This window comes from Lithobates pipiens, unplaced genomic scaffold (assembly GCF_037356315.1).
Source record: "Lithobates pipiens isolate NorthernLeopardFrog02 unplaced genomic scaffold, aLitPip1_a1.2 Scaffold_18, whole genome shotgun sequence".
NCBI classification, from domain to species: Eukaryota; Metazoa; Chordata; class Amphibia; order Anura; family Ranidae; genus Lithobates; species Lithobates pipiens.
This window is the reverse complement of record NW_027507758.1, coordinates 617906767-617926992: the sequence shown is the minus strand read 5'-3', so window position 1 is coordinate 617926992 and position 20226 is coordinate 617906767. Positions and strand designations below refer to the sequence as shown.

Below are 20226 nucleotides of genomic sequence, written 5' to 3'. Positions count from 1 at the left end.
TATGCATTTCGCCTTTAGATGCATCATCAGGAATTCTGGTTGCCACAATTTTCCCGGGAGACTTAAGTACCCGCTGCCCCTATTTCATTGGTGGATAACTAAGACGCCTTATAAATTCGCAAAAATCCATACATTTTAGGGGCCCTTTGAGTTTATTTGTCCATCGTCCATTATTACCTTTGTACCACCAGCCCCTCCCTTTAGAATGTAAGCTCTACGAGCAGGGACCTCCTGTCCCTTCTGTATTGTACTGTAATTGTGCTGTCCCCCCCTCTACATTGTAAAGCACTGCATAAACTGTTGGCACTATATAATAATAATAATTATGTGATTTGAAAATTTCACGCACAATATTTTGCAAGATTTTTTGTGCACATTTTATTTTAAATAGAAAAGTATGAATGTACTATTGATATTCACATAATTCATATTGGTATTTGTTTTCCATAATCAATTGTGGGATTAAGTGTCGAATATTTATTTTTTGGAATATTGGGAAATATTCAGGTTTGTGTAATATAAATATAGCAGCACCAGACTTTTACATCGATAAACGTATGTTGTGTGATTCACACTTAAAGGGGCAGAAGTTGTATGTAAAGCATTTATGGGTTGGCGCCTTCCTTACAGAAATTGAATATAGTGTTATTGGGAAGAATAGGGTTTCATATCAGTGGAAGAAACAGTGCCCCAAAGGCCAGCAAGGTAAGCATTTGGCCCAGTGGGCCACAGTTTGAAGACCACTGCCTGAGGGTACAAGATTCAAAAAAAGCACACACATAATTTTAGTAATGGGTGGATCACAGATTCTTCTATCCCACAATGTTTATGGGGAAGTCTGACTTGCCCAGCTGGATTCTCATGGATCTTTCATTAAAAATAGGACAAGAGAACTAAGACTTCTGTAGATTTTATAAGAGACAGGTATAGAAAATGCTGTCATTATGTCACCTATGAATCAGAAGCCAGGGGTTGATTTTACCATTTTATCCATAATTAAAAGTAGCAATTTCGGTGATGTCACCCTTCACTTTACTCCATGGTTAATCCTATTATTACAATACTTACCTGTGTATGATGCCCTTGCTGTGCAGGTATCGCAGTCCACAGATCATCTCTGCAGCAAGGATCCGGATGGCAGTTGTAGAAATTGGGGCTGATTTTAGTATGAGTTGTTCTAGGTCTCCTCCGCTCAGGTACTCCATCACAAAGACCAGGTATTTCTGTGTGAAAATAAGGGATAAAGACAAGGGTTAAACAATAGTCATCAAGGGTTTGGTGGGGTAACTTGTAGAGGCAGACAGTGCAGTGTGGTCAAGCCCCATATAACATTCTTTGCATTTGGTGAGAATGGGGAAGATTACTTACATTTGTCTGAAAGGCACCAAACATGTGGGTGCAAAAGACATTGTGCCTGGTCTGCTCTAGTACCTCGCGCTCTACCAGGACCTCAAATCCTTCCTCTACAAGCACACGGCTCTTTCTCACCAACTTGACAGCGAGCGGATGGTCATAGGCTGCATGAGACGCTAATAGAACCTGAAGAAAAAAAAGATACATGGTTAATACGGTACAATAATGGTGCAGGTTGGGGATTGGTCTTGATCAGCTAATAGACATATACTGTACATAACAAGGTACATACAGGAATGGCTACATTTTGCAAGAAAATCCACATGGTAGACTACTGCATGGTCAAACTATAGGAAAATCAGCCTAATAACTTACCATTCCAAAACCTCCCTGTCCCAGCTTACAATGAAATGTAAAGCTGGCCAAGGATAAAGGGTCTGACCCTGGGCTGGTGGATGGGGCTGGTAGGGGGAGAGCCAATGAACTACTGCATCTGGTGCCTTCGGCCTGCAAAGATAACTTCTTGCCACTGATGGGTGGATCCAGTGGCTTCTTGCAGCTGGTCTCTTCGGCCAACGAAGATGGCTCATTGCCACTGATGGGTGGATCCAGTGGCTTCTTGCAGCTGGTCTCTTCGGCCAATGAAGATGGCTTGTTGCCACTGATAGGTGGATCCAGTGGCTTCTTGACTTCATCATTTTCTCCTAGAAAGAGACAGAAAATTCACATTTTAGACTTCTGTTAGAGAATTAGATCTGTGTAATGTAAATTGTCTACCTAATTTGTGTTACTATATAAAACATGCTTCTGGTTAGAAATTCTTCAGATACATGGGTAACATGGTGGCTTTTGGACTTTGGAACCAGTTCTCAGGTTTTGGATTTTAAGTTACGGTTAAAGTATTCTAACATTCGATTTGACCCATAAGCCAATCAAATACAGGACCCAAATGCTAAACCCTCACACTAGTCCTAACGGTGAACCTGACCTTTAGTCAGGGGTTGTGTGGACATGGTGCAGGGGGGTCAGAGGTTGTGTGTGGGCATGGTATAGGGGGGTCAGGGGCTGTATGGACATGGTACAGGGGGTCAGGGGCTGTATGGACATGGTGCAGGGGGTCAGGGGCTGTATGGACATGTTGCAGGGGGGTCAGGGGCTGTATGGACATGTTGCAGGGGGGTCAGGGGCTGTATGGACATGGTGCAGGGGGTCAGGGGCTGTATGGACATGGTGCAGGGGGTCAGGGGCTGTATGGGCATGGTGCAGGGGGTCAGGGGCTGTATGGACATGGTGCAGGGGGCCAGGGGCTGTATGGGCATGGTGCAGGGGGCCAGGGGCTGTATGGACATGGTGCATGGAGTCAGGGGCTGTATGGACATGGTGCAGGGGGTCAGGGGCTATAAAATAAAAATGCCATAAAACTATCCCCTATTTTGTAAACGCTATAACTTTTGCGCAAACCAATCAATAATCGCTTATTGCGATTATTTTTACCAAAAATATGTAGAAGAATACGTATCGGCCTAAACTGAGGGAAAAAAATGTTTTTTTTATATACTTTTGGGGGATATTTATTATAACAAAAAGTAAAAATAATGCGTTTTTTTTTTTTTTTCAAAATTGTGGCTCTATTTTTGTTTATAGCGCAAAAAATAAAAACCACAGGGGTGATGAAATACCACCAAAAGAAAGCTCTATTTGTGGGAACAAAAGGACATCAATTTTGTTTGGGAGCCACGTCGCACAACCGCGCAATTGTCAGTTAAAGCGACGAAGTGCCGAATCGCAAAAAGTGGTCTGGTCTTTGGCCAGCAAAATGGTCCGGGGGTGAAGTGGTTAAAGTAGTTCATATTGGTGAAATGATGTGCAATTGATATAAAGAGATTTTTTTTGCACTCATGATATTTTAAATAGTAATTATAATGGTGATTGGACGAGGAGGACTAGATCAATACTCATACAGGGATCACTGCCCGGTCAATCATTAACCACTTGCTGACCAGGCTTTTTCTGGTACTTTTTGTTTACAGGTTTAAATCAGTATTTTTTGTTAGAAAATCGCTTAATACCCCCAAACAATAAATATATATATATATATATATGTATATGTGTGTGTGTGTGTATATATAGCAGTGATTCCAATATGTGTGTATATAGCAAGGTTCCCAGTAGGAGTGCAACGAATCGTCACCAATCCGTGATCTGAACGGGTCAACCCGCTCGGATCGGCACATGCCGCGATCCGCCGAGCGCTCCGCGGTCTCGGCCTTAGGAAAGGCCGCGGCTTTGGCCTAGCTCCGAAGCGGCGCCCATCTTTCTACACCCAGGCTGTTTACACTGATCGCTCCGACGGAGCGATCACTTGTAAACAAACTGGCGTCATGTCATGCAATACCCTAATACTCTAGCAATACCCCAATACTCTAGCAATACTCTGCAATACCCTGCCAATGCTCTCCCCAAGGCACCCCCCCATGTTGAGGGCACGCGGCCTGGTATGGCTCAGGAGGGGGGGGGGGGCGCTCGCTCGTCCCCACCCCCCTTTCCTGGCCGGACGGGTAGCGTGCTCGGATAAGGGTCTGGTATGTATTTGGGGGGACCCTCACACCATTTTTTCGGCGTAGGATGTTCCCCTTAAAATCCATATGCTCTCAGAGGGGGAACCAACACCAATTTTTTTTTATAAATTTGGCGTGGAGTTCCCTCTTTAGAGCTGATAATTCTGTGAGAGTCACCTCCATATAGACGGAGATCCGACTTGGAGGCGACCTCCATTAAAATCAATGGGTACAAGTCGCTTACAAGTCGGATTGAAGTAGTACAGGAACCTTTTCTGAAGTCGGAGCGACTTCAGTAGTGTGCATTAAGACGGCGCCATTCACTTACCGTATATACTCGAGTATAAGCCGAGATTTTCAGCCTCTTTTTTGAGGCTGAAAGTGCCCCCCTCGGCTTATACTCGAGTCATCGCTGTCTGCCCGCTCGATCAGCGTGTCGAGCAGACAGACAGCGGCCATTCTATAGTTCAAAAGCCGCGCCTCCGGCTCCGCCTTCGCCTGTGATAGGCGGAACACTGAATTTCCCAGCAGCCTGTGTTCCGCCTATCACGGACATCGTATCATCCTCGTACTACGGACGAGGATGATACGATGTACGTGATAGGCGGAACACAGGCTGCTGGGAAATTCAGTGTTCCGCCTATCACAGGCGAAGGCGGCGGCGCAGCTTTTGAATTTTACAATGGCCGCCGAGGCGCCGACGAACGAAGAGGGCACGGGACGGAGGCAAGGCACGGCACGGGACGGGACGGAGGCAAGGCACGGCGGCGAGGCACGGAGGCAAGGAGGCTCGGCACGGGACGGAGGCTCGGGACAAAGGCTCGGGACACAGGTAGGCTGGACACACACACACACACACACACACACACACACACACACACACGGATGGATACACACACACACAGGGATGGATGGATGGAGACACACACACACAGGGATGGATGGATGGATGGAGACACACACACACAGGGATGGATGGATGGATGGACACACACACAGGGATGGATGGACGGACACACAGGGATGGACGGACACACAGGGATGGACGGACACACACACAGGGATGGACAGGCATGTCTTACCCTCGGCTTATACACGAGTCAATAAGTTTGCCAGTTTTTTTGGGGGTAAATTGGGGGCCTCGGCTTATATTCGGGTCGGCCTATACTCGAGTATATACGGGTACATTGATTTTTACATGTAGCGCGACTTAAGGCGACTAGGGGCGACCTGAAGTGGGATCTGAGTCGCCCCTGTGTGAACCGGCTCTCAGTCAGAGCCTCCATCAGCCCAGGCCTGTCTTTAATATGGTTTGGGCCCTGGACAAACCTTTTTTTTAGGCCTCACAATGTAATTATTGCTCTTCAACACTGCAAGATGTATGCAAAAAAAAACTATACAAAAAAAAAAAAAAAATTTGTAAAAGACCCCCTTCACAACAGTGCCACAAAGGTGCATGCAGCATTTTTAAAATGCCTTGAAAACCATTCTGCTTTTGCACCAATGCAGCTCACCTGCAAAAATATTAAAGGACCGAATTAAAAATATTTTTTAACATTTTTTAAAAATGTTATAAGGGGTAATTTTTGTCTATCATTGATGTACGCTGATGAGGTGGCAGTGATGGGCACCGATAGGTGGCAGTGATGGGCACTGATCAGTTACACTGATAGGCAGCACTTCTAGGTGGCAATGATTAGCACCACTGGTGGGCATTGATAGGTGGCACTGGTGGGCATTGAAAGGTGGCACTGGTGGGCACTGTTACTCTATAAATGAGGCATAATTGCCTCTTCCTTTTCGGGGTCGATGTCCCTTTAAGATGAGCCAGTGATCGGCTTTGTTCTTCTCCTGTCAGCGTGAGGAGAAAAAAAACGATCACTGAGCTTTTGTTTACATCATGTGATGAGCTGTCATTGGCTGATAACTGATCACATGATAAGGGGTCAGGATTGGCCCCGTACTCGGATCGGTGGTCACCTGAGTCTCAGTGACTCGGTGATCACGACGCCTTCCACAAGGAGCGTCCACAGGGGGACGTCGTATGGCGGCCTCCCAGGAATTCACATCCGCGCTGTGCCCGTCATTCGCCCATAGCGCGGATGTCAGGGGGTTAAACAGGTGGTGAGGAGGCAATATAACACCTTCTTACCACCTGTGAAATGCCCTCTGAAGAGCGACCTGAATATGGATTGATGTTCAGAGGGCACATGTTTAAATGAGCCCTAAGGCAGTTCAGACAATCTGTTATTTTTTGTCTATTCAGTAGGTAACAGGAGGGACTATTTCATGTTTTGGGGCACTGCTAAGTAATCTTCTGGTTTTCATCAAGTACAAAATCCCGGGGAGACGGTCCCAATAAGAGATCTATAACCTTCCATCTGCGTGTGTATGGACCTCCCAGTAGTGTGCAGGTGTGGATTTTTGGGGTGAAAACAAAAGATTGATATACATGACTACAGAGGTGCAATCACAATGAGACCATCAAAGAGACAGCGGGGGAGGGATCTAGGTCCCATGTGGGATGGTCATGGGGGGGCGGCATTGTCCGCACTGCCCGTGGGGGGGGGGCGGCATTGTCTGCACTGCCCATGGGGTGGCATTGGGGGGCACTGAATCAATTGGCACCTTCGTTTATTGGCATGTCACCCCTCACCCACACATGGGCACTGAACCAATTGCCACCTTTGTTTTTTGTGGGTTTACAACCACTTTCAATATTGCTTATAAATGTGTGTTTATTATGATTGTACAATAAGACAGGGGTTGACAAATTTGCTTTGAATTTAGGAGCCAGTTAAAAAAAGTTAGGAGCCGTTTTTTTTTTTTTTTTGGTTTTTTTTTTTAACAGTGGTAAGGATTGTCAGCTCCCGGGGTAAGGCCACTCATTTTCACCCCCTATCCCTAACTCGCAATGGAGCACCCAGTCAATAACTCCATTGAAACGCTGTTACATCAGGGTTATGGGCTGATCAGAAAGAGTAAGGCTGGCAACAGATGGAACTGGTTGCCACTGGCAGGCACGTGGAGCTGCCAGATGGCATTGGCAGCTGACACTGGTTTGGAACTGGCAGGTGGCACTATTGGCACTGGCTGTGGCAGGTGGCTCTGATTGGCAGGTGGCCCTGGTTGTTGATGGCAGGTGGCCATGATTGGCAGTTGGCACTGGTTTGGAAGTGGCAGGTGGCCCTGGTTGGCGGTGGCACTAGTCACTGGCAGATGGCACTGATTGGCGGTGGCACTGGTTGGTGTTGGCAGGTGGCACTGGTTTGGAAGTGGCAGGTGGCCCTGGTTGGCGGTGGCACTAGTCACTGGCAGATGGCACTGATTGGCGGTGGCACTGGTTGGTGTTGGCAGGTGGCACTGGTTTGGAAGTGGCAGGTGGCCCTGGTTGGCGGTGGCACTAGTCACTGGCAGATGGCACTGATTGGCGGTGGCACTGGTTGGTGTTGGCAGGTGGCACTGGTTGGTGGTGTCACTAGTTGGCACTGATAAGCGGTGGCACTGGCAGGTGGCACTGATCGGCGGTGGCACTGATTGGTGGTGGCAGTGGCACTGGCAGGCAGCACTGGTTGCCACTGGCAGGTACGTGGAACTGCCAGATGGCATTGGCAGGTGACACTGGTTGGCATTGGCAGGTGACACTGGTTTGGAACTGGCAGGTGGCACTATTGGCACTAGCAGGTGGCCCTGGTTTGGAAGTGGCAGGTGGCCCTGGTTAGCGGTGACACTAGTCACTGGCAGATGACACTGATTGGCGGTGGCACTGGTTGGTGTTGGCATGTGGCACTGGTTGGTGTTGGCATGTGGCACTGGTTGGTGTTGGCATGTGGCACTGGTTGGTGTTGGCATGTGGCACTGGTTGGTGTTGGAATGTGGCACTGGTTGGCGGTGGCACTAGCTGGCACTGGTTGGCGGTGGCACTAGCTGGCACTGGTTGGCGGTGGCACTAGCTGGCACTGGTTGGCGGTGGCACTAGCTGGCACTGGTTGGCGGTGGCACTAGCTGGCACTGGTTGGCGGTGGCACTAGCTGGCACTGGTTGGCGGTGGCAGGTGGCACTGGTTGGCGGTGGCAGGTGGCACTGGTTGGCGGTGGCAGGCGGCACTGGTAGGTGGCAGGTTGCAATGATTGGTGGTGACACTGGTTGGCACTGGCAGGTGGCACTGATGGGCGGTGACACTCGGCACTGGCAGGTTTCACACGGAGTACTCTGTTACTGAAATGTAACAGAGGAGCTGTCAGAATTTAGCTTAAAGTGGGCTTCCACCCTAAAGTGGAACCTCCGCTGATCGGATCCCTCCCCCCCCCGTCCGGTGTAACAATTGGCACCTTTCAGGGGGGAGGGGAGTGGAGATACCTGTCAAAGACAGGTATTTACACCCACTTCCGGGCATAGACTCCCGTGGGAGTCTACGCCATTTCCTGTCCTGCCGCGCTGTCAGCGCGGACAATTCCTATTGCGCTGCGCGACTCGCGCATGAGCAGTAAGGAACCAGGAAGTGAAGCCGATTCGCTTCACTTCCTGATTCCCTCACCTAGAATGGTGGTGGCAGCAGCCGAGAGCCGAGCGATCGATCGGCTGCCGGCATCGCTGGAACCCGGGACAGGTGAGTGTCCATTTATTAAAAGTCAGCAGCTGTAGTATTTATAGCTGCTGGCTTTTAATATTTTTTTTTTGTAGGTGGAATCCCTCTTTAATGTCGGAATGGGCGGGACCGGCTGGGGTGTGAAACTGACAAGTAAGAGAGGTGGATTTGTCAGATTTCAGCTTGATTTTCGGGGATGGGCGGGACCCGGTCGGGGTGGGCGGGACCCGGCCGGGTGGGCGGGACTCAGCAGCTATCAAACTCCAGCCAACGGTTGGGCTGCTTAAGAAAAGGGGCGGGGCCACATGCACGTAACGGCCCGCCCAGATCCCATTAGCTGGTGTTTGATAGCTGCTGGGTCCCGCCCATCCCAGCCGGGTCCGCCCACCCCGAAAATCAAGCTGAAATCTGACAGGTTCTCCTCTGTCCGTTGCTGGTCAGTGTCACACACTTAGCGCGGCACCGCCGAGTGTGGAGGAGGACGGCAGTCACTGTTAATGCTGCTGACAGGTTCACCGTAACGGCTTCAGCTCTGGGACCGGTGTCTTGTCAATTAGGGTCCTCCATCAGATGCTGTCCTCTGCGTACTGCGCATGCGCAGTACACAGGAGCACAGATTCCGAAAATTGCCGAGGACGAACGGCGCCTGCGCCGTGAGTCCAGGTTCTATCCCCACTATCCAAGTGGACATAGAGTTAGAATAAAAAAGAGCCGAGCGCAGCGAGGCCGAGCCCGAAGCGTGGCGAGCGAAGCTCGCCCGCGAGGGGCCCTCTAAAATTCTAAACCCTATGTCCGCTTGGATAGTGGGGCTACCTCCTCCACTCACGGCGCAGGCGCCGTTCAGCTTCGGAGATTTTCCGAAGCTTCGTCTGCTCCGTACTGCGCATGCGCAGTACGGAACGGACACATATCGATGGCCGGACTCTATTAGGCAGAACACCGGCTGTGAGGACAGAGAGGAGGAGGGTGGAGCACCATGACGTAGGTGCCCTTGAGATACCTCGGAAGCCCTAACTTCCCGCTGACCCCGCGCTCTCCCTCCTCTTCCCTCCTCAGCAATATGCGGCTGTTCCGGTGCGCTGTGTAGCTAAATGTCAGCCTGTACGTCTGTATCCTATTACACCCCGGCAGGCGGCCGGACATTACGCCGCTAGCATGCCTGCAGCTAGCCGAGAGGGTTCAGCGGAGGAGAAGGATGAGCGCCGAGCCCGTGGACCCTGACGCTGGGATGTGCGGTGAAAAAAAAAATGTGAAAAAAAATTCTAATTTTGGGGGGAAAAAAAAGTCTATGAAAAAAGAAATGTGAAAAAAAAATTTTTGGGGGAAAAAAAAATAATTTTGGGGAAAAAGTATGAAAAAAAAATTGAAAAAAAAACATTTAAAAAAAAAAAATGGGAATTTTTTTTTTTTTTTGAAAAAATACAAAAAAATTAAAAAAACTAATTTTGGGAAAAATAAAATCTTTGAAAAAAAAAAAATAATTTTGGGAAAAAAAGTATGAAAATTTTTTTTTTTGAAAAAAACATTTCGAAAATAAAATTGTTTAAAAAAATATTGCTTATAAATGTGTGTTTATTAGGATTGTATGGGTTGTGTGTATGTCTTGTGTTGATTTGTAACTAAAAAAATGTAATAAAAAAGGACTTGATTAAAAAAAAAAAAAAAGTGTAGCTATGGGAATGTGACCCGTGATTAATGGGAGAAAAGCATCCAATGAGAGGGTTTCCTTTATCTTGTATCTGTCACTATCCCTAACACTAACCAATCTCGGTGTCTGTATTTCGGTGATGTCCATTTGCTTTACAGCAATAACCGAAACATCCAAAGACGGCTATGAAACAGCCGCGCACAAACGCTCGGGTCCTCTTCATCGTCTTCATCTTGGAGGGCTTTTTGGTTGGGGTATCTGCAGGCTGCTCACTAATACCTCCTACCATTGCCGTTCCTTTGCTGGGTTTCTCTTTGGTGTTTTTCAGAGAAAGAATCTGATTACATTTAAATCGGTTCATTATTAAGAATAAAGAAACGCGCTTTAAATGTGTGTCAATAGAAATCGCAATGAAATTGAATCGAATAAAATCAAATCCAATAAAACCGCACGCTAAATCTCAGGAGCGCTAAAGTAGCACGTCCTCACTGCTCAGTTAGCTGACAGCTTCTGATGTCTTCCTTGCCTGCGTCTCACTCTAACAGACTCAGCTGATGACATCATAGTCAGAGTCATGTGACCTGTTTTTTCAGCCAATGAAATCGCAGTGCAGTCATGTGACCACTTAACTGACGATTTTTCTTAAAGGGGCCACGTCCTTATTTACATAGTGCAGTGGTCAGAGCTATATCTTTGTCCAGAGTGCATTGGTCAGGTCAAGTCGTATATAGTTGAATCATCAGAATCTTATCAAACAAATGCATTCTTCTCCTCGCTTTTTTTTTTACAAAGGAAAAGTTTTCAATGAAAACAGTGTATATTGAGGGTTGGCTCTCCCCGATTGGTAAATACCATATTTATTGGAATATAACACACATTTTTCCCCTTGAAATCGTGGGTGCATTATACGCCGTTCTCCCGCCATTTCTAACCTTCTCTGTCGCTTTCGGCTATTTTCAGCTGTTCTTGGCTATTTTCGCCAAATGCCCGAAAGCACCGAGATACACAGGACATTCGCTCTGTATCTCAGCGGTGCCATTTTTAAACAGCAAAGACACCTGACAAGCCTGCAAATAACTGACAAGCCTGCAAATAACTGACAAGGCTGCAATGGAAGGCTGCAAATGACACTGATGAGGCTGCATTGATGGGCATTTAAATGTAAGTTTTTTGTTTTGTTTTTTTCCTTAAACTTCCCTCCTAAACGTTTTTTCTTTTAAATTCCCTCCTAAACTTGGGGTGCGTGTTATACGCCGATAAATACGGTACACTAAACCACTTTAGGATGCATGCATCACATGCTTACATATAACAAAAGAAGGACAACATAAAACAAAATAACACAAACGTCTGGATGCCAACATGTTTAAACAGACAGGGCACTGCCACGGCTAACCGCCATATTGAATATAACAAAGTAGGCTGGTAAGGCCGTGCTCCTGTGTGTGAACAACTTGGGAGCTTGAGCTGGAGGGAAGAATGGGGTCACTAGCTACATGGGGTGTGTGTCCTCTAGGGCAGTGGTCATCAAGGACAGGGCCCACTAACAGGCCAGGTTTTATGTATTACCTTGGGGAGATGCAGACTAGAATACTGCAATCACTGAGCAGCAAATGATATCACCTGTCATGTATTTCAGTTCTCTTGCAAACCTGGCCTGTTAGTGGGCCCCGAGGACAGGAGTTGATGACCACTGCTCTAGGGAGAAAGCCCCTGGTCCATGCTAGATGAAAATACTGTATGTAACTGCAGATATGAATAATTTCAAAAAGTTTGTGCAGTCCTGTGTGAACATCCTGTGCAAGGGAAAAGCCTGGATATTCAGGGGTAGCTGTTGATTAAGCAGAGGGCCCTGAGACCCAATTCCCCTAGTGCTGTATCTGGAAATCCAAATGGAACGCCCATCCTGGCTGTGTTTGGGGCGTGTGAGATGAGGGGCTGGGTCCTGCAGCCTTGCAGCCTGGTATGGGATGTTTCCAAAGGCACACTCCTAACCCAATGATAATGGCAACTTGGTGCTCTGTGCAGTCAAGTATTACATTAAGACCTAGTCACCCCTGTGTGCTGTCCGTGTATGTTGGCAATGGGTGGGAACCCCTAGACACCTTTTGGAGGATCCCTGGCTGAGAAAGACTGGACTAGGCAGTAATCTATTTCTATCCCCCTTGGTGGGAGTGGAGATGACCCATCTATAAGGATATACAGTACATACACACACAGCACAAGGCCATGTTCACACTATGAGATGTTTCTCAGTGCTGCAGTTCCTCTGAGCTCCACAAGGTGATGAGCTCACCTATACTGGGACAGGAAGTCTCTGTGGAATACAGACAGGAAGTGATGTCAGGTACAGACAAATTTTCGGGTGAGAGGCGAGTCGGGAGGAAGTAGAGAGAAGACGTTGCTGGAAGTGGCAGTAGAGGAGGTAATGAGATCTTATTTTCTATTTACACCCAGTAACCCCCCCCCCCCGTCATGTCCGTCCTCTTCCTCCATAGTCACTGTGATGTCATTTATCTCCAGCAGATGATAATACACACATATATAGTTTGGAAACCTGGATTAACACCTTCAGGGCCAGAGCATTTCCCTGGGGACATACTAAAAGGAATGACAGAATGGAATGCCCATAAACTTTAACAGGGAGATGGAATTCCCACAGAGAATAATGGAACAAAGTGGAATGCCCATAGAGAATAATCGAAAAAAATATATCAATTAGTGAGAGAGTCTTTAGACATATCAAAGGTATTTTTTGCTAACCTACTTTTAAATATCAGTGGCCATGTTTAATATTGAGATTAGGTGGGATTATTATTGTTTTCTATGGAATGACATACATTTGACAGAGGGGAATGCCCATAGAGTATAATGGGGAGCAAGATGTGACCCGGAGTCAGAACCATTGGTCATATCAGATCAATCTTTAGCAGACATTCTCTCTATCTCCAGCAGTGACGTCCAAATTTAACGTTAAACGGGATTATTATTGTTTTCTATGGAATGACAAACATATGACAGAGTGGAATGCCCATAGAGTATAATGGGAAGTAAAATATAAACTCATTTGCAGGCACATCTGAGAGACATATGAATTTATCCTTTTCCCACAGCTGTTCCTCAAGTAGAGTATCAGATTGTAAGATTGAGATTATTTGGGATTACATCTGTTTTCTATGGAGTGACAGATAAATGATAGAAAGGAATGCCCATAGAGTAGAATGGGAACCAAGATGTGACCTGGAGTCGAAATCTTTCAACATACCAAATAAATCCTTAGCAGATATAGTATCCAAGTTCAGTGGCAAGATTTTAAATCGAGTGTAATTGGATTATAATTGTTTTCTAAGGAATTAAAGAAGAAAATGCCCATAGAGCAGCCCTCAAAAATGACACTTGCCTGCTCACATTTTGCGAGTGGATTTTGAGGGCTGGCAGATGTGGGGGGGGGGGGGGGGGGCAGCACGACCTGCAGGCGGGTTGTATGGGAGCCGTTCTCCCAGAGATCAGAGGAGAAGAGAGATTGGAGCCGCCTACTATATGGTCAGAGCGCCGGTGACTTAACCACTTTCATTTTAATAGCTGCGTGTTCCCCGCTGCGTGCCGTCACCTACAGCCCCTCCTCTTTGTCCAGGCACTTTGATAGACAGATCACCCTTCCAATCCTGGGACGAGTGATCTGTCTTCCAAAGTTCCCTGGACAAGGGAAGGGTTGTATGTGACGGGGCATGGCGGGGAACACACAGCTAATGAAATGAAAGCTGTTATGTTACCGGCGCTTTGATCATGCGGGGGACGGCTCTCCTCTCTCTTCCCCTGCACAGGTAGGCTGGGGACACGGGCTGCATTGGTGGACACAGGCAGGCTGCATTGGTGGGCATGGATATAGTTTTGTTAATATTAATTTTTATAACTTAATTCTGCATAAAACATTTAAGTGTCATTTCATGAGATCATTTATGAAGTTCAAATTAGGGGTGCGGCATGGTAGGGGTTGGGTGGGGCAACTGGTGGCGAGTAACCCTTGAGGCCTGGCTAGTATCTCAGGACTTGAAATTTTGAGACCTGCCAAAGAGTAGAATGCATAGCAACTCTTTTTGCAGGAAACCTGAAAGATACAGCTAGTTAAAAGGCACATGTATTCCTTCTGAGACAACAGCCTCATTTAACCACTTCCCAACCGGTGCATGACGATGTACGTTGGCAGAATGTCACGAACAGGCATATGGGCGTACAGGTATGTCTCTTTAAAAATGCCACCGTGCCATTACGCGCGCACTGCAGGCTGCGCACGCCCGCCGATCTGGAACCCCGTAAGTCCGGTCGCGGGTCCCGTGGACTCAATTGCCGTGGGGACACCCGCAATCGTCTCATGGGGATACTGAACGGGGAGATGCGTGAGCAAACAGCATCTCCCCATTCTGCCTACCAACAAGTGACACTGATCTCTGCTCCCTGTGATTGGAGCAGAGATCAGTGTTCACTAACACACAGCCACGCCCCCAACAGTAACACGCCCCTTGGACACACTTAACCCCTACACTGCCACCCCTGGTTAACCCCTTCACTGCCAGTGTCATTTACACAGGAATCAGTGCATTTGTATAGCACTGATTGCTGTATAAATGACAATGTTCCCAAAAATGTCCAATGTGTCCGCCATAATGTCGCAGTCACAATAAAAATCGCTGATCGCTGCCATTACTAGTAAAAAAAAAAAAAGAATATTAATAAAAATGCCATAAAACTAAAACTTGAGAAACACCTGTGGGAAAGGATACATCAATATGTCTCTCAGATCTGCCTTCAAAAAAGTTTATATTTTGCTTCCCATTATGCTCTATGGGCATTCCTTTCTGTCATTCATAGAAAACAATAATAATCCCACTAGGGATGCACCGAAATTTCGGCCGCCGAAACATATCGGCCGAAAATAGTGTTTTCGGCAAATTGCCGAAAGGAAAATCTTGCCGATAATGGGGCCTAAAATGGGGGCGGGGCCTGTGCAGGGATCCGCCCCCCTGGTGCCGCCCATTGCACGGGTGTTTTCCTGGCTCGTCCCCAGTCCTCCGTCCTCCCTCCTCCTTTCCTCCCTCCCGACAGAGCGGTGATCTCCGTGTGTCACGGAGCTGTGCATTGAATTGCCTGGGTGGCTGCGGTAACAATGTCCCGCCTCCTGTGACAGATGGTACACTGATCCAATGGCGGGATATTGAATCAGCGTGAGGTGATTACAGGAGGCGGGACATTGTTACTGCAGCCGCCCGGGAAATTCAATGCACAGCTCCGTGACACATGGAGATCACCGCGCTGATCCAGGCATGGGTAAGTGGAGATGCATGTGTTACATTGGATCCTTAATACATATTTGGTGGCAGTGTGCCTTAATCATCCCTTTTTAGGACAAAGTAATAGAACTAATCAAATTGATTACAGAGACCACATTGGTACTTGATGCAACATGCTGCTTACTGCATATATCAAACTGGCCCAAAAAAATAAAGTACAAGTCTGAGACTATCTACCTCTGGCCACTTGTGTGAATGTAGCCATGCTATATAAACCAGGTCACAAGACAAAGGCTGTACTCCCTTTATTGGCCATATAAAAAAAAAATAATAATCTTGATTTTGACCCAGCTAGGTTTTTATCGCCATGTGATAGAATGGGGAAGGGTTAAGTTATTGCTAGTAGAGGTAACGATATGAGCATTCCCAATAGAAGTCTGTTGGAACGGAACCAGGTAGCTTGCTTGGGGCCAGTTCACACCAGATGCAGTTCCGTGTGCTTTTTTTTTTTTTTTTTTTTTTCACAAAATACATGCACAGTGTTTTCCATGTATTCCAATGGCTCTAGTTCACACCATGCAGTCAGTTTCCGCACCGGAAACTGACTGCATGGTGTGAACTAAAGCCATTGGAATACATGGAAAACACTGTGCATGTATTTTTATCAGGCAGGCTGCATCTGAGGGGAACTGGTGAGGCTGCTTTGATCTCCTGTACCATGTCCCGCAGTCTCTGACCATCTCCTGTACCATGTCCCGCAGTCTCTGACCATCTCCTGTACCATGTCCCGCAGTCTCTGACCATCTCCTGTACCATGTCCCGCAGTCTCTGACCATCTCCTGTACCATGTCCCGCAGTCTCTGACCATCTCCTGTACCATGTCCCGCAGTCTCTGACCATCTCCTGTACCATGTCCCGCAGTCTCTGACCATCTGGTGTATGAAAATATTTTTTAAAAACAGTCATTTTCGGTATCTGTTTCGGTTTTCGGCCTAGTGTATTTTTCATTTTCAGTATCGGTTTCGGCACCAAAAAACCCATTTGGTGCACCCCTAAATCCCACTTCATCTCAATATTAAACATGGTCACTGAACATGGGCAGAGTATTTATGCTAAAGATTAATCTGATATATTGAATGGATTTGATTCCAGGAGACGTCTTGCTTCCCATTATACTCTATAGCAGGGATATGTAATTGGTGGACCTTCAGCTGTTGCAAAATTACAAGTCCCATCATGCTTCTGCCTCTGGGTGTTGTGTCTGTGGCTGTCAGTCTTGCAGTGCCTCATGGGACTTGTAGTTCTGCAACAGCTGGCGGTCCGCTAATTGCATATCCCTGCTCCATGGGCATTCTTTTCTATCATTTATTTGTCATTCCATAGGAAACAGCTGTAATCCCAAATAATCTCAATTTTACAATCTGCTACTCTACATGAGGAACAGCTGTGGGAAAAGGATAAATTGATACGTCTCTCAGATTTGCCTGCGAATGCGTTTATATTTTACTTCCCATTATACTCTATGGGCATTCCATTCTGTCATTCACCTTTGTTATGCCATAAAAAACAACATTAATCCCACCTAATCTCAATATTAAACATGGCCACTGATATTTAAAAGTAGGTCTTTTTAAAAAAAAGTCTTTTTTTTTTTTCCATTATTCTCTATGGGCATTCCATCTCCCTGTTAAAGTCTATGGGCATTCCATTCTGTCATTCCTTTTAGTATGTCCCTTTCCCTGCTTATGGGGCTGGAACTTTCTCTTCATTATGGAGATGTGTCACCTTTCCCACCTCATCAGTCTATACCAGTGGTGGTGAACCTTGGCACCCTAGATGTTTTGGAACTACATTTCCCATGATGCTCCACTACACTGCAGAGTGCAGGAGCATCATGGGGAATGTAATGGATGGATGTAGTTCCAAAACATCTGGGATGCCAAGGTTCACCATCACTACTAAGAGATTATACAATTTAGTGGCGGGGGATGGGGGGGGGGCTTATTATTAAGGCAGGATTGGAATATGTATGTCTTTATTTTACAAGATTCAAATAGGAAGAAAGAGGGAAACCTTTCATTTGTAGTAAATGTCCTGAAATTTTTTTTTCCACATCCCAGTCTCAGATATTCATCCTAAAAATGTGATCAGTAAAATCTCCGGAGTACACGGAGATCACAGGAATATGATGTGTCCTGGCAAAGCCCAAAGACAAAGTTCACCTTTCTGTTTAGGAGAGGTGCGACGCACCCGGGAGAAATGATTCTGTGTGTGCAGAAACCTCACAGAGAGCTCCTCCTCCCAATGTCCATCCAATCAGAGTCAGAAAACCCTATGACATCACACTGACCTCCCAGCTCCTCCTCCCATTTTCCCTCCAACCAGAGTCAGGGAATCCTATGACATCACACTGACCTCCCAGCTCCTCTTCCAATTTTCCCTTCAACCAGAGTTAGGGAATACTATGACATCACACTGACCTCACAGCTCCTCCTCCCAATGTCCATCCATCCAGAGATTCCTATGACACCACACTAACCTCACAGTTCCTCCTCCCAATGTTTTTCCATGTGGCTCTTTTTTCCCGTGCTCCTATGATGTGGGCGGATCCTTGGCATTGTCCCTTGCAGGACAGGACTGCATTGTATGTAAAGCCTGCAACAAGCTTTAAACCTATGGGGGTGGGTTTAGTGATATTGGGGGGGGGGGGGGGTATTTTAGCTCAGTGGTAGAAGCAATTTTGAGTCCATGCCAGTACATACTGTGGTTTAGGGCTATTGGCCCTCTTTTATTAAACATACTCAACAGTCATTAGGAGAATATTTGCCCACACAGGGGGCTCCACCTTCAAAACACCAAACGAAAAAATGATGCCAAGCCACCTGGCTCACTCTTCAGCAGTGTCACTGCTTAGGTCTTCAATCTTCTCTTTTGGCAGGTCCCAACGAACGGGCCACAGAGTACCTGTGTGTTTCTGTGTTCCTCTTTCAGCTCTCCTGGCTCTCTTGGCACTCCTGGTCCTCCCAGCCATTTCATTTGCACAACCCTGCTGCTTTGGTAGGGGTTCTCATGACACCCTGGGCTCGCTCTGCTCTGAGTACTCCAGATTCCCATTGTCTCCTGGATCCACCTAGTGATCTCAACTCTCCCAGTCCTCCAGACTCGCTTAGCCATCTCCACCTCTTCAGTCTTATGGACAAGGAATTTCTCCTCCAACATGTACACCTGTCTCCTAACGGGGACCCTGAACTATGTCCAAGTCCTTCATTATAAGGGCTGTGCACACCTGCACCCACAGCCTGCTGGTCTCCTGCAAGACCTGGACACTGGCTTGGAGAGTTATTCTAACCCAAAACTCTTTGAACTCCGGAACCCAAACCCATATTGCCTGGAGAGGTCCCGGTGGGGGTTTGAGCTGGGTGCCATGGATCGTGTGTGGGAGTCCTCAGGCTGGTAAATGACGTACTTAGAACATGCATGTCAGGGAAGAGAGAGGCGGACTGACTATTGCACCCGGCGGGTCACCTGCATGCACAATCTTGGCACCGGCTCTTCCATCTCCATATGTCCCTGCTGACTCCTGGCACTTAAAATGGAACAAGGCTTCCTTCCCTCTCAGGTGGAGCCTAGCCCAACCTCTCTACATCAATATTAATGCCTTACTGCACCCACACCATCCAGTAACCCCTTACTGCCAAATACCCATCTGCATACATTAACCCCTTACTGCACCCTCCCCATCTCCATCCAGTAAAGTGTTAATGTATACAAATGGGGTGTTGGGTAAGGATGAGCTCCGACGTATTCACGCACCCCACGTGCAGAGCTCACCAGGAAGTTGGCACAGCGCTGCGCTAATCAGTCAGTGAGACATTTTCTCAATGCGCAGCTGCAGAGATCGGGAAATGTCTCCCTGCCTGTGATTAGCGCAGAGCTGTGCCGACTTCCTGCGCTGCACGTGGGCTGTGAAAACATGCCGGAGCTCATCCTTAGTGTTGGGCAGTAAGGGGATACTGGTTGGAGATGGTGTGGGTGCAGTAAGGGGTTAATGTATGTGAAGGGGTTATAAAGGTACTCCAGGTACATGACAAACCAGCCAAGGGTTAATACTGCAGACTACCGAAAGACCCAGACCCCACTCCCCCGGTTCTGTGAGGCACTTCAAATGAACACAAGGTACAAAAAGTGAGTTCAAAGAAAATGCCTACTTTATTGGGCATGTACTCAGCTTATATTTGGTTCAGCTTTACCAATCACAATAGGGGAGGGGGGAGTGGTAGTGGTAGTCCAGGTGGCGGACGAGTTCAGGCGGTTCTACACTGACCTATACACTTCCACTACTAGTCACACACAAGAAGAACTGACCCTGTTCCTCCAGGACATTGACTTCACTACTCTCACCCTTTCCCAAATTGCCCAAATAGAAGCGCATATTACCACAGACTGCATAGCACCCTCAAAGATGCCCGATTCCGACGGTCTCCCCCTAGAGTTTTATAACCAATTCCAGGAAGTCCTTATCCCCAAACTACAAGCTCTGTACAACCATATCTTCGACTCTGCTACACAACCGTCATCCGTGGATGAAGCTCTTGTCCTAATACTCAAACCTGTTAAAGCTCCCATCTTCCCAGAATCGTACTGCCCTATGAGCCCTTTCACACAGACATGTCCGTGTACGGGCTCTGCTTTGCTCAGCAGGGGATCGCTCCGTCAATCCCTGCTGAGCAGGCAGATGACAGGTCGGTCCCTGCACACTGTGCAGGGACGGACCTGTCAGAGTGCCGCTCT

The 20226-nt window shown here is 47.3% G+C and overlaps 1 protein-coding gene and 1 long non-coding RNA gene across 2 annotated transcripts in view; one reads left to right on the top strand and one right to left on the bottom strand.

The window, feature by feature from the left end:
* The window catches only part of LOC143989311 (uncharacterized), a 69199-nt gene that overhangs the window by 28750 nt on the left and 20223 nt on the right, over nucleotides 1-20226 (top strand). The window lies entirely within an intron of this gene.
* Nucleotides 847-19867, bottom strand: LOC143989973 (protein kinase C delta type-like). The gene is made up of 4 exons (XM_077490218.1): nucleotides 19801-19867; nucleotides 1729-2057; nucleotides 1369-1539; nucleotides 847-1223 (listed from the first exon to the last, which is right to left on the bottom strand). Exons 1-4 carry the CDS (start codon nucleotides 19865-19867, stop codon nucleotides 1065-1067), a joined length of 726 nt encoding a protein of 241 aa, XP_077346344.1. The 3' UTR covers nucleotides 847-1064.